At 34.7% G+C, this 14,164-nt stretch overlaps 1 protein-coding gene across 1 annotated transcript in view; it reads right to left on the minus strand.

Annotated features, from left to right (window-relative positions):
- Positions 1 to 806: 806 nt before the first annotated feature.
- LOC106458585 (1-phosphatidylinositol 4,5-bisphosphate phosphodiesterase beta-1-like) overlaps positions 807 to 14,164 on the minus strand; it is a 140,963-nt gene continuing 127,605 nt past the window's right edge. The window contains exon 3 of the mRNA XM_013918105.2: positions 807 to 971. Coding sequence (XP_013773559.2) covers positions 873 to 971 — 99 coding nt within the window. The 3' untranslated portion in view covers positions 807 to 872. The remainder of the gene's footprint in view (positions 972 to 14,164) is intronic.

The following is a 14,164-nucleotide window of genomic DNA, read 5'->3' on the forward strand; positions in this document are numbered from 1 at the left end:
TCTGTTCAACTAAAATGGATTTTTCGTTTGTTTATGTTGGGTTCTTTGTTTAAAATGACTGTGTTTTTAATAGATATACTATTGTTTTTTGAGTTGCAATGGTGAAAAACATGGGACGGTTTTTTATTGTGTTCTGTCAATCTGGTTTCCAATTTTCTTCCTGTTTCTCCAATGTAGAATTCTGGACAGTTATTGCATGTTATTTTGTAAATGACTTTGGTATTGTGTGATTCTAAATAATTTATGTTTAGTAACGATTTTGATTTAGTTTACATTTGCTGTTATGTTAAACTTATATTAAAGTTTTTCTTCATTACCCATTCAAGCCGTCTCCAGCCATTAATAGTAAAATAGGTTTAGTTGGGTTAAACATACCCCAGGTATTCTGGCATACTTTCCTGTCCTGGTGTCACGGGTGGTTGATAAAAAAAAGTTAGAACAAGTTTAGTGAGGATAAGCTTACCCTAGGTACTCTGGCATACTTTCCTATCCTGGTCTCATGGGTGGTTGATAAAAAAAAGTTAGAACAAGTTTAACTGGGATGAACTTACCCTAGGTACTCTGGCATACTTTCCTATCCTGGTCTCATGGGTGGTTGATAAAAAAAGTTAGAACAAGTTTACTTGGGATAAACATACCCTAGGTACTCTAGCATACTTTCCTATCCTGGTCTCATGGGTGGTTGATAAAAAAAGTTAGAACAAGTTTACTTGGGATAAACATACCCAAGGTACTCTAGCATACTTTCCTATCCTGGTCTCATGGGTGGTTGATAAAAAAAGTTAGAACAAGTTTAGTTGGGATGAACTTACCCTAGGTACTCTAGCATACTTTACTGTCCTAATATCATGAGTGGTTGATAAAAAAAAAAGTTAGAGCAAGTTTACTTGGGATAAACTTACCCTAGGTACTCTAGCATACTTTCCTGTCCTGGTGTCACGTATGCTGGATATTTCCAAGAATTCGGTCTCCTAGAAAAATAAAATAAAAGTTAGTAAACTGTAATTTCAATCATGAATTAAATCTGTTTTTTTTTCCTCTATCTGTGTTTTAAATGTTATTAAACTACAAAAACAGAAACTGGTAGAAATCTCATAAGAATATTTGTACTTTCTTTTGGGGATGGGTGGTTAGCAATAAGATATTTTGTGATTTTTAGAAGACAAAAATTTTTGATTGTATTTTTTTCCGTAAGAATGACGGAACATCTTACCCAATGTAGAATGGATTAAACAGGGGGAGGGGGGTTGTACAGTTTCAAATGAGGCAGTTTAATGGTAAGCTATTGCTTTAATTAAGTAATAACTTCTACTAAATGAGTTGTTAAAAACTTCAATAAAATTACAGCTAATAATAATAATAATAATTATTACAGTCAATTAATAATGACAAGCGAACCATAAAAAGCCTGAAAATACCTGAAAATAATTTACATAAAAAGTCCTAAATTAGAACCAGTGGTCATTCCAAACTAGAAACGTTTTATTCTCAAATAAATAACGCATCAACATATGTTATTTCACTGCAGCTATAAGGGTTATAATAGACGACTTAATTATAGCTGTTTGAAGTTAAGAGTAGACGACATCAATAAAGGTATTAGGATTAGAGTAGACGATATCACTATACTCGTTAGAGGCTAAGAGCAGACAAAATAACAACAGTTGTCATGGTTAAGGGTAGACAACATAACTACAGTTGTCATGGTTAAGGGTAGACAACATAACTACAGTTGTCATGGTTAAGTGTAAAATACATAATTACAGTTATGGTTAAGAATATACAACATAACTACAGTTGTCATGGTTAAGTGTAGAACACATAATTACAGTTATGGTTAAGAATATACCAGATAAATACAGCTGTTACGGTTAAGAGTAGACGAAATAACTGTAGTTGTTATGTTTAAGACAAGACCGACATTAAAATCTATATAAGTTCAAAATTGACTATCCAAAGTTCTCTTCATTGTCAAATGCTTTGGGGGGGGGGGACGTTTTTTTAACACCTCTTGACACTGCCGTGCTTTAGTTTTACATTAATACCATCAGTATGGTGAAGAAGAATGCATTTCATAGCATTGCGTACACTAAAATAGCATTTAAAGTTCTTCGGGCACTTAAAGGCAGATACCAAGGTTTCGTTTTCTATTTTTCCCGTTTTTCGATATACTTTGGAATCTCTACATCAAATTTAGAACATTCTTGTCGCAAACGATAATAACGAAAATGATTACATTCAGGTATGGTCTAAACTGCACATTGTCGATCACAATGCACAAGATATTTACAGCATAAAACAAGGGTTTTCAAACTAATCGAATACATCAAATGTAATAAACATACAAAAACACAGAGCTGAAGTCTTTATGAACTCATAGATCACGTGAAATACGTTAATAATGAAGTGTTTCCACTTTTTCTTTACTATCAGAGGTAATGATGGAAAGACGAAAATATACAAAAGTTTTATATCAGTTAAGAAAGATTAAGCGTTTTTAAAATTACGTTAAAATGAACGAAAAACAAACATATAGCGAGGTATTCTGATCAATAGTGTTACACAGGATCAAAAACATACTTAATTACGTGTAAGACATCTAAGTTATGACACAAGAGCATACAGTACTTCTAGTTGTGTTCATTCCTTGACTTTAGATGTTTATTCACGTGTGCTAATAATGCACAATTAAGCACAAACATGAGAACCACATAAGTAATGCAGTGAAACAAAAAATCCCAGTAGAGTACTTACTACACTACATTGAACGCAAATATGCGAGATAAGAGTTAAAATCACTGCAGTTAGAATGGGCATGAATAAAAAATATACATCCTTATGTAACGCTATTATATCAAAAGCCAACATAATACAGCCAGGCCTGGCGTTTACGATAGACAACATAGAAGCCTCATGGAAAAATATATTCAAACTCTCTGTTTCGGATAGTAGATTTCTGTTTATTTACTTTTTTCGATGTTCGAATGTTTGATTTTTCTGTGCTGTTTTCAGTCATAAATCATAAAACACAGTCTGACAAATATACACAGTGGAAAAGATGGTGAAAACACTCAGAACGGTACTAGGGACGATACAAGGGGTGCACTGCATCAAGGAGGCCCCCAAAACTCAAAACCGTATTAGGGAAGATACATGGTGTTCACTGCATCAAGGCCCCCAAAATTATACGCATTATAGAATTAACTGTGTACTTTTTTTCAATATACTGCCTGTTTTACATTTCATATAAAGCTGAACTGAGATTTAAGAAACCCCATTATTATTTTCTACAACTAGGGCCACAAAAAACCTGGCGCTTGGCCTTAGACATTGACTGTTGCATCTTTGCTTAGGCTTACTTACATGAGAGGTAAGCCGAAGATGTGCAACACTCAGACTAACTTAATCATTCTGTATGTAACCCTGTGACGAGGCTTACAATAGTTATTTACATATAAAAAGATATTTGTAAACGTACATACTCTAGAAATGGTAAAACAATCACAAAGATAAATCGATGACTGTAATTCCATATATGGTACACACTAAGAACATCTATAACACTGATATTGAGTTTAAAAGGACCTGTGTACGTTACGAAGAGAAGTTAATACTTCCCACTCGTTATTATCGGGGAGTGCGTTAGCACTCTCTATGTAAGGATGGCACGGACACCCGTTTTAAAGCAATAAAAATGGCATATATAGTTTCTTCTCTACAGGTCATCAGAAGCTAGATATGAAGAGCTGCCTGACATAGTTGCTCTATCTACGATGTATATGCCGCTTTTCAGCTATCCAGAGCGTCCCAAGTCGAAAACCAGGGAATATCCAAAACAGAGATTTCTTATTTTCGTTCATCATCATCTTTATTCAACAGGCCTAGTACCTACCTGGTTCTAGTAGTAACTATAATTTAATCATCATTTGATTGAGCAAAACAGTCTTCACGATCTTTGACTACCTATTTTATTATTATTATATGCAAAATTTATAAAGCTTGATAATACACTCTATAACCTAGTAACCCACGTATACCATCTTATAAAAAAAAGTAAACAAACAAGTATAAGAAAAGAAATATCGCTAAATAAAAAAAGCTATGTAGGGCTGTCTACTGAATTTGAACCAAACAAGATAGGGATGGAACTGGATACATCACTTAATCGGCTAATGATCACATAGCAGACTAAGCCGTCTCGATTTTACATGGAGAAATAATATAAAATCCCTACATTACTGGCTTCCTCATAAGTAATACAAATAGAACCAGAACTTCCAATGGTAAAATGTTACTGTATTGTAAAATAGTCATAAAAGTAGTATTCTAAAGTTAACTAAAGGAAAAGTATAATGATGAAAGCTGAGATTCTACACAAACAGCACGCTTTCAATAGACAAAGTGGTGAAGCCTGTAATGTAGGGATTTTATTCTCCATTTAAAGTCGAGACAGCTTAGTCTAATATGTGATAATTAACCGATCATGTGATATGTCCACTTCCATTCCTATATTGTTTGGTTCAAGTTCAGTAACAAGCCCTACATAGTTTTTTTTTACTTAACAATAATGTTTTTTCCTTATACGTGTACATAGGTGTAATGATCTGAAGTCAGTTGTTTTAACAGTTAAACAGATAAATTCTAAGTTTAACATCCTAATGCGAAGCACACTGCTCAAGCTGCAAGAGTTCTCTCGACTACATACTTGAATTTTAAGTAAATGAAACTGGAAACGACTCTCAGAAAGAAAACGGATTGTGATAAAGTATCAAAACATGGTGGCACCAAGAGGAAACCACGAAAACTCGACTGCAGCACCTTAAGGTGATCTAACTTACAACAGTAGTTAACTAACTATATTTCATCCCTATTTTACCTTTCCTTTTACATTGTTATACTTGTATTGTTGTCAACAATGGCACTGTGTCTGACTGACTTGTCTTATATACTTGCAGTGTTTTTTATTTGTTAATTATACGTTTTTCATTATTTTGATAAAGTTAAGCATAGTTTCCTATCTGATGAGGAAATCCTAAAAGAGCTTTATAGATCGTGGTTAAATGAAAATCCTTAATGCTTTGTGAACAGGCCTATTAAATTTGTGTATTTTCCTGATAATTATTCACATATAGAAAGTTTAACGGGCCTCTCACGAGCCAGTGAGAGACATTTTTGTTGAAAAACAAAAACAGGACAAAAAATTACCCAATCCAATTGTTTTTTTGTTTTTTTTTTGAACTGAAATTGTTTGGACATGTTTATTGGCTAATGAGAAGGCATTTCCCGCACTCTTTTAGCGTTGGGGCTGCAAAAAGTGATTTGAAGTGGTAAAGTGACTGAAATTCGTCAGCGCATCATGAGCTTAAAGGCCAAGTAGAAGAAGCATTGAAGTCTCCAAATGACACGCAAAGGTATTCAGAAACCGTTTAGAAACACCTTGATAGATATTATACAGCAAACCGAGTAAAATATCATGCCCGTAGCTGCTTTCAAAGTGTTCCTGTTTGTTCATCCTACTGCTGACTATCGTGATGCTTCGACCTTCCTTACCGAATCGCGGGTGAAATCGTTCGTATATCAATTGAAAGCTAAGCATAAAAAGGTGATAGAAGAAGCATAAAAGGTTGTAAATTGCTTAATTAATGATGCTGAGAATGTGGCTTTACTGATATATATATATATATATATATATACTGAATTTACTCTCAGCGTGTAGATCTTTACACTAACTAGTATGGAGACTTGAGGATCCTGTATTTCACTTAAAATTTATCAATTAACAAATGAAAACTTGTCTCAAAGTTTTCTCGAAAGGATACGCCCAAAACCTTCCTCTTTGGGAGTTTCCGGATTGAACTTACTTTTAATATTCAACAAATTATAGTGCAAAAACACCCACTGGCTTCTGAGGGACGTGTTAAAACAAGTTATCGAAGACTAAGGTGGAAAGGAAAATAAGACTGGGTTTTTAGCACTTCGTGTTATTGGCTTATGTAAAATGAAGTTTAAAAGTATTTATTTTTCTCCCTTGTTATTCCAGTGTCCAAGAGTTATACCCAAATTATTAGGTAATATAATTCCTATCCAATGAATAACTTTAAAACTTCGTTCTTTACATTCATTCAGGTTGGAGATAGAAAATGATACAATTAAATATGTTACAGAATTAGAAGAACGTGTAAGTTCTCTCAAAATTACTGTTTTTTACTTAAGCTTTCTCCGTTAATGTCAAATGTTGATAAATATCCAGGGTTGTATGTCGTTTTCAAGTTATCTAATTAGCACTTCACCATGGGTTACCCAAACCGTACATATATATGCATATAAACATATATTTGGGAGAGTGGGGGAGGCTGTTGTTATAACCACAGTATGAAATGAAGTTTAATGAATATATTAAGTTTATTTTGACACTATTGCTTAAATGTGAAAATGCTTTTGTTGAATTCCGCGAAAAGCTACACGAGAGTCACATCCGCTAGCCGTCCCTAATTTTGAAGTGATAGACTAAAGGGAAAGCAAACAGTAAACCGCACCCACCGTCAACTCTTGGGTTACTCTGGTCTGACCAAATAGTTGGTTGCAATTCGTTAAAGGAACGAAAGGTCCCAAAGTCGAGGGACTTTTTTCTTTCCTAGTTTTTTCTGGATTGCAGATATGTGTGCAGGGGATGTATTTATCTTGCCTCAAATAGACGGCTTTTTCTCTTAAGGTCCTACACCATAGTCATTCTCCATACCATCCTGGTTTCATCTTAGTCTCACAATAAAACGTAAGTTGTTGTTAGTAATAACAAAAAGACACAATGAAAAATATACCCCTTTACCGGAAAATAAACAAGTGAAATTAGAATGTTATGCTATATATGACAACCGTATGTCTCATCAGATCATATATGACGTGTAAAATGTAAGGCTTGAATAAAAATACACACATTGGTGCGTAAATCGAGAATTTAATATTTCACAAACTTTACAGTTTAGTTTCTAAGACAAACATAATTTATAATGATTAATTACATCGGCATGCGTCCGTGAAGTGCAAGGAATTATAAACATTAAACTGATTGATGAATACTTTATTTCTCACACAAGCCTCTGTCTGTGTTTGTTTTTACTGGAACTTTCATTACAATTTTCACGGTAGTTTGATCTGCTTTCGTGGTTTATTGAACACATCCCGAAGTATCACAAATTTGGAATATATACATCATTAAATAAGTTTGTCACATGCGTAATAATTTATTGGTGTTCATTAATGCTGAAATTCAAGTGATCACTCGGAACGAGTGACGCTTTTCACTCAACAGATTGTACTATCGAGTTCAAGTTTGTGTTTGCCTTTTTGTGCTCCCAATAGACATCTCCTCTTTTGTTTTAACCAGATCCTCCACTTCATGTCTACCAGACAATTAAGATGTATCACAGTTTACACTAAATATGTAACAAAACCATACCATTTACAGCTTGTACGAATGAATTGGTTAGCCGATGTCCTTGCCTCAACGAAAAGTTATGTGCTAATAGATAGTTCAGGCGGAATTATCTTGCAGAAATCGAAAGACTAACCATTATAAAGATAGTACTAATGACCATAAGAACTCGTGCGTTAAGGAATGATATATGCCTTACATATTATCCGTCCAAGGTTGATTCTTGTCTTGATATCTTTGAGACTCAAACAAACCTCAATCAGTTGGAAGAACTGTTAATTTCCCACATGACCAGCATCGATAAATTATACATCAGCCTACGGAATCTATCTCTAGTTTCTAACTCTTGAGCAATAAACTACTTTCAAATAGTTTTAGAACGAAAACAAGTTAACTATTAAACAAATAATTTTTGTGCCTATAAAATGAATTATTCTTTTGATATGTAATGTATAACTTTGAAGTTAAGTTGTCTTCACACAAATTCCCTTCATCCAATTCAATTTTCCTTCCCATCATTTATTTACACGAGGGATAGTACGTGTTTTTAATATTACAAACAGAACATCAGTTGTTACTACAACGCGTGAATTATCTTTTTCCAGAGGTTTATGATTCCTTCATCTAAAGAATCTTATCAAAAAATAAGAATTACAATCTATTCTATCAATTTCCGTAACTGCCCTGCATTTGTTCATAAAGTTTTGAGTCTGATACTTAGAAAAGCTATACGCTACATGCTGATGACTCTGGTCCATTTAACTTGACACTAGCAGATATAAGCGAAATGTGAAATATGGCCAGTAGGTAACAAAATATGGTCAATAAGTGACAAAATATGGCCAGAAGGTAACAAATACACGGCCAGTATGGTGCAAAATTTGGCAAGCAGGTGATAAATATGGTTAGAATGTGACAAATACACAACCAGCAGATGACAAAATATGGCCATCAGGTGACAAGCACGCGGCCGGGTGGTGATAAAATACGACCAGCAGATGACAAAATATGGCCACCGCGTGCCTTTGTCTTTTTAACTATAAAATAACCTCATCAAAAATAGTTCACGTAAAACTATAACTTGAACATCCGCATTTTCATTACCTAACACTTGGTCCCTACCCAGAGGGGTTGGGGGGGAGTGATATGTGCCCTGAGGATGTCAAAGATAATAGTAATAAAGTAAAAATCCGTCCGAATAATAATAAAAAAAAAGATGTTTCACAAAACCGTAGATCAGTTCTCGGTGAAAATCACTCAACAGAATGCTAATGTTACTTGCCAATAAAAACAGGACACTTTAAGGTATCGTGCATGATGTCATCCTTTTCCAAAAGCCAGGAATAGATGGCAGCGCCAGAAGTGAACATCTAGTTTGTATCTATTTCTTTAAGTAGGTTACATTCTGTTATTTGTTTAATGTTAATTTCCTAAACAATAACGGTTAAATTGTTTAATTTCTTATTCTTATTATGTGGATTATTTTGCATCGTTAGTTTTAAGTAACTTGATTTAGGACCAACACAAATTCTCTAAGCTAACAGCGAGGTAACCCAATTAGTGAATCAACGCTTTCTAATCATTTTACGTTAGAACGGTATACTAAATAAGCTGCACTCATTACTGGGTTAATTTCTAGTTCTGATCACCACAGACAGCTTGCTCTGATCACAAGTTAACGATAGTTAACTAAGAAAACAAAACTTTTATACCTATAACTACGTACGTCACATTATCTTTTGACAGAACATGTTATAAAGGTCAAATAAAAATAATACAAAAATATTTTCTTATCTATGTAATATCAATAACGTACTGATTTCTCATTTTCTTCCTGATTATAAGTCTTTCTACCAACTTGATGGCTGTGTACGTGTCTATCTTTTCATTTATAATGATGCAGAGGATCCCATTAATATGGGAGAATTAACTTAATCTTATGTTGGTTTACACGTATACAATTACCAGAGATCAACATTTATGTATTAGAAGTGTTGCCCCCCCCCCCACTTTTTCAACGTAGCTTAACAAAACAGAAACATAAATTTCGTGTATGTAAATATATATATATATATATTGTTTTTCAATCATTTTTTATATACTTTTGCTTCATAGTAGGACATCTATCTACCTATCTATCCGGATTTAGGCCTTTCCTATAATGTGACTTTGAATAACGGCTCACTATAACATTGAAGTAATTGGATGAAACTCGACCAGAGTGACAAATCATGGCTTTAAATGGAAAATGTCACACTGTGTTATTATTCTGTGTGCAGCCATTAACTTCGACAGGTTGTGGAGACTGGGCTCAAAGTTCCGACATCGAACGACAAGCAGCTAAGCACTTCGTAGCTGCTCCTTTGCTTCTGAGCGAACAAAACGTTCGCTACTTCGGGAGCATTTAAGATGGCGGCAACCGTGAACGCACAAAGAAGTTAAATAATGTTCTCAATTGATAATATTTCATATTCCGTTTTTACAAGTCCTGAAGAACAACAGTCAATAACCTCTTGTCAGATATAGGGTATTCGTTTTCACTACTGTAATGGTGATTCTATACAAAGGAAGTTATAGCACTTGACTCACTAGCAGGATTCACTTTTTACAAATAGTTCCACGGCTTCTACGTCTTCGTGATGTGCATTTAAACGAAGGTATTCACAAAAATACCACAAACCACTTTTCTCTGGCATGTTTGACGTCACCATATTGAAATAAGCATGATGCGCATAGGGTACATACAAAGTAGCACTAAAGCTATCTCTCGGGTTAGTGTTTTGAACATGTTACACCCCGACACGACCTCAGGCTGTAACTATATTAATGATATGCTTAATTGTTCATCTTGACCCAAGAAACGTTCTTACCCATCGATGGTCGACCTAATCCGCCCTAACAAAAGAAGTAAGCGTGGCAAGAAGTGTCGTATCGACTACCTGTTGTGATGTGCATGTCGACCTGTAACATGTGCCATTTGAAATTTCAGATGGAGTTTAGTTACTAAATGAACAAGATACACAACTTTCAGGTGGACCAACCAAAAACACTACATATGTAATAAAGGATACACGACTGTCAGATGAACCAGCCATAAACACTACATATGTAATAAGGATACACAACTTTCAGATGAACCAGCCATAAACACTACATATGTAATAAGGATACACAACTTTCAGATGAACCAGCCATAAACACTACATATGTAATAAGGATACACAACTTTCAGATGAACCAGCCATAATCACTACATATGTAATAGGGATACACAATTTTCAGATGAACCAGCCATAAACACTACATATGTAATAAGGATACACAATTTTCAGATGAACCAGCCATAAACACTACATATGTAATACAGCTAAACAGCTCTCTGGTGAACCAACTATATGCACTGCACATGTAATAAGGATACACAACTTTCAGATGGACCAACCATAAACACTACATATGTAATAAGGATACACAACTTTCAGATGAACCAGCATAAACACTACATATGTAATAAGGATACACAACTTTCAGATGAACCAGCATAAACACTACATATGTAATAAGGATACACAACTTTCAGATGAACCAGCATAAACACTACATATGTAATAAGGATACACAACTTTCAGATAAACCAACTATATGCACTACATATGTAATAAGGATACACAACTTTCAGATAAACCAACTATATGCACTGCACATGTAATAAGGATACACAACTTTCAGATAAACCAACTATATGCGCTGCACATGTAATAAGGATACACAACTTTCAGATAAACCAACTATATGCGCTGCACATGTAATAAGGATACACAACTTTCAGATAAACCAACTATATGCGTTGCACATGTAATAAGGATACACAACTTTCAGATGAACCAACCATAAACACTACATACGTAATATAGCTAAACAGCTCTCTGATGAACCAACTGGACATTAACTGTATTACAAGCTTATAAAAAAAAACGTCAGATGAGCCAAGATTATATAAAGCAATAGCGGTGTTTGGCCCCATGAGAAGCTCGATTCTGAGATCACTAATACCTCGATACGAATGATACCATAATACTATGTGATGATAATCCAATGGATTTCGTTTTAGTAAAGTAACCGCTAAAAATTAGAATCAGTTAGAAAGTTAGAACTTGCGCTAAAAAACAGATTTTAAAACAGCAGAGTTACACAACTGGCAGTCGGGAAAGTGACACTACATATATCCATCCCGCCCATAGACGTGAACCAATCGAACAAATATTTCACAACATCTCATCTTGGAAATACAACCGCAGACTGTGTGAATTTGGTGTATATTTGTTCAGTAGTTTCCAAACAAACAATGATAGAACACAAACTTAAAAGTCATCGATGCTAAGTAATGTACTGTCACTAGATGGCGTGAGGCACATCCGGATAATGTAAAAATTTGGTGTATGTCTGCCCAACAGTTTATAAACAAAGAGCGATAAAAACATAAATTTAAAAAGACGAGAAGGCTAAGCCTTGAATGCTACTAGATGACGCAATCAAATTACATAAATTACACAACCAAAAAAGAAACGACTCAACATTAATCATAGCTAAACTACGTTTCAATTGCGTATGAACGAGTGAGGACAGTACCACTACACTTTTGTAATATTAATAATTTAAGTCAAATTGCTTTTTCAAGCAGCAAACCATCAAACTAAAACAAAGTTATACATTTTAAAACTTTACTTTTTTTAGTTATATGCGACTTATTCCGAGAAAACAGTATGATAATGAAAGCTTTGTAAATGATATCTGCACTAACAAGGAAAACAAGATTGGTTGTTTTATCCAAACAGTTAAATACGAATAACCTAGGGAATTGATTAATTTTGTCGTATGATTTTTTTTTACTCTCAAAGTACCAATCTGGTTTAATCTCATAACAGCTGGTGGGTTATTTGTTTTTAGTGCAAACCTACACAATAGGCTATCCGCACTCTGTCCCCCACGGGGAATCGAACCAAGGTTAATAACGTTGTAAGTCTAAAGCTTACGCTGACCCACCGACTGACCACTACCGGTAGAGTCCACATACTGCATCCTTCATGAGCACATTTGCTTTTTTTTGTATAAAATAAAATTGACAGAACCACTCATTTTAAATGAAAAATACATAAGAAAGAAATTCCCAGCATCAACTGGTGGAATTAACTACAATATCAACGGTGTTTTTAAACAGTTTTTTTTTCTCAAATATTATTAGGAACCCTGTAACCAATGAAGTGGAAGACCTAAAAACAATTTAGCAAATAAGGTTAAACTGATTATATCACAATCACCCTAATATCGGTTGACTTTCATAAACTATTATGCATTTCAAAATAATGGGTTTATTGGAATGCACTACAGTGGTGTAGAAAGGATTTGCAAAGTGTGTGTGTGGTGGGGGGGGGGGGGTGCTTGGCTAAACATGTAAATTTTACAATTAGAGATTGAAAGTATAAGTAGCTGCTAAAAGTGGCTCAACTTATGGGGGTCTAGGGGCATGCCTCCCAGAATATTAATATAATAATATAACTTACAGTTGCTATACAAGTCAAATATGTAAAAGTAGGGTATTGTATTATGTTTTAAAGGAAGTTCTGTACTACTGATTTCTTCTCTTACTTATAATACTCAGTCGGTCAGACATATGTAAGTTAGCTTCCAACGGGGTTTATTTTTCTTGATGACTTATCATTTGAGACCATAACAATGATGAGTGACAGACGAAAAAAAAAGCTAGTAGTAAACAGAGTAAGAGAGAAAGGAGGAGGAACGTGAAGTTGAAGACTAAAAGAAATGAAGATAAATGAAAGTGGGTATGAGAATGAAAAATAAAAAAAGCTAGATAAAGAAGTGTAGAAATAAAAAAAAACTGGGAGAAAGGATAAAAACGGGATGAAATGGGAAAAAAAGGGCAATAAGAAGAGTTGAAGAAAGATAAAAATATATAAAAAATACAGTTAAAATGAGTCGATCCTAGTTAAAACCTAATCACTTCTACAGTTTATCAGGTTTGTTACTTTCGCAAACTCCGTTCTCATGTCAGTGGCATTTACTGCGCATATAATAGCACACATACAAAAAATGCACCGCCACTCAGTGGATCGATTCAGAAAATGATTAAGTGATTAAGGAAGATGAAGAATAATGGAAAGAAATGAAGTGATGATATAAAAAAGAAGATAGTAGAACTGACGAGAGAAACGGAGACTGACGAAAAAAATTACGGACTTATTCACACATCCCACCACTACCAGAAGCAAATTTCCTAAAAGCTTCATTACATCCATATCGTGTCCTGTTGATACCTCCTGGTCTAACAGGTTGGACTGGGTGAGTTGTGACTTTTTAATCGTGTAATACTGAAGACACACTCCCACTACCAAGTGCCATAATCAATACCTTGGCAGCAGTCGCTTTCAAAATACGCGAGCGTCAGTAATGTCTGCATAACGTCAGAAACGGTACAAGGATAAATGCAATTCCTGCGGGAATCATCTATACGGATGAGACTGGCAGGATAGTGTGTGTGTGTGTGTGTGTGTGTGTGTGTGTGTGTGTGTGTGTGTGTGTGTGTGTGTGTATATATATATATATATATATAATAATAACACACACTAGACGAGGAGGAGGAGACGTGTGTGTGTCTCTACGTACGTACGTACGTAACGTAACGTTAACGTTAACGTAACGTAACGTAACGGTAGG

The sequence above is a fragment of the Limulus polyphemus genome, unplaced genomic scaffold (genome assembly GCF_000517525.1).
Source record: "Limulus polyphemus unplaced genomic scaffold, Limulus_polyphemus-2.1.2 Scaffold489, whole genome shotgun sequence".
Classification (NCBI taxonomy): Eukaryota; Metazoa; Arthropoda; class Merostomata; order Xiphosura; family Limulidae; genus Limulus; species Limulus polyphemus.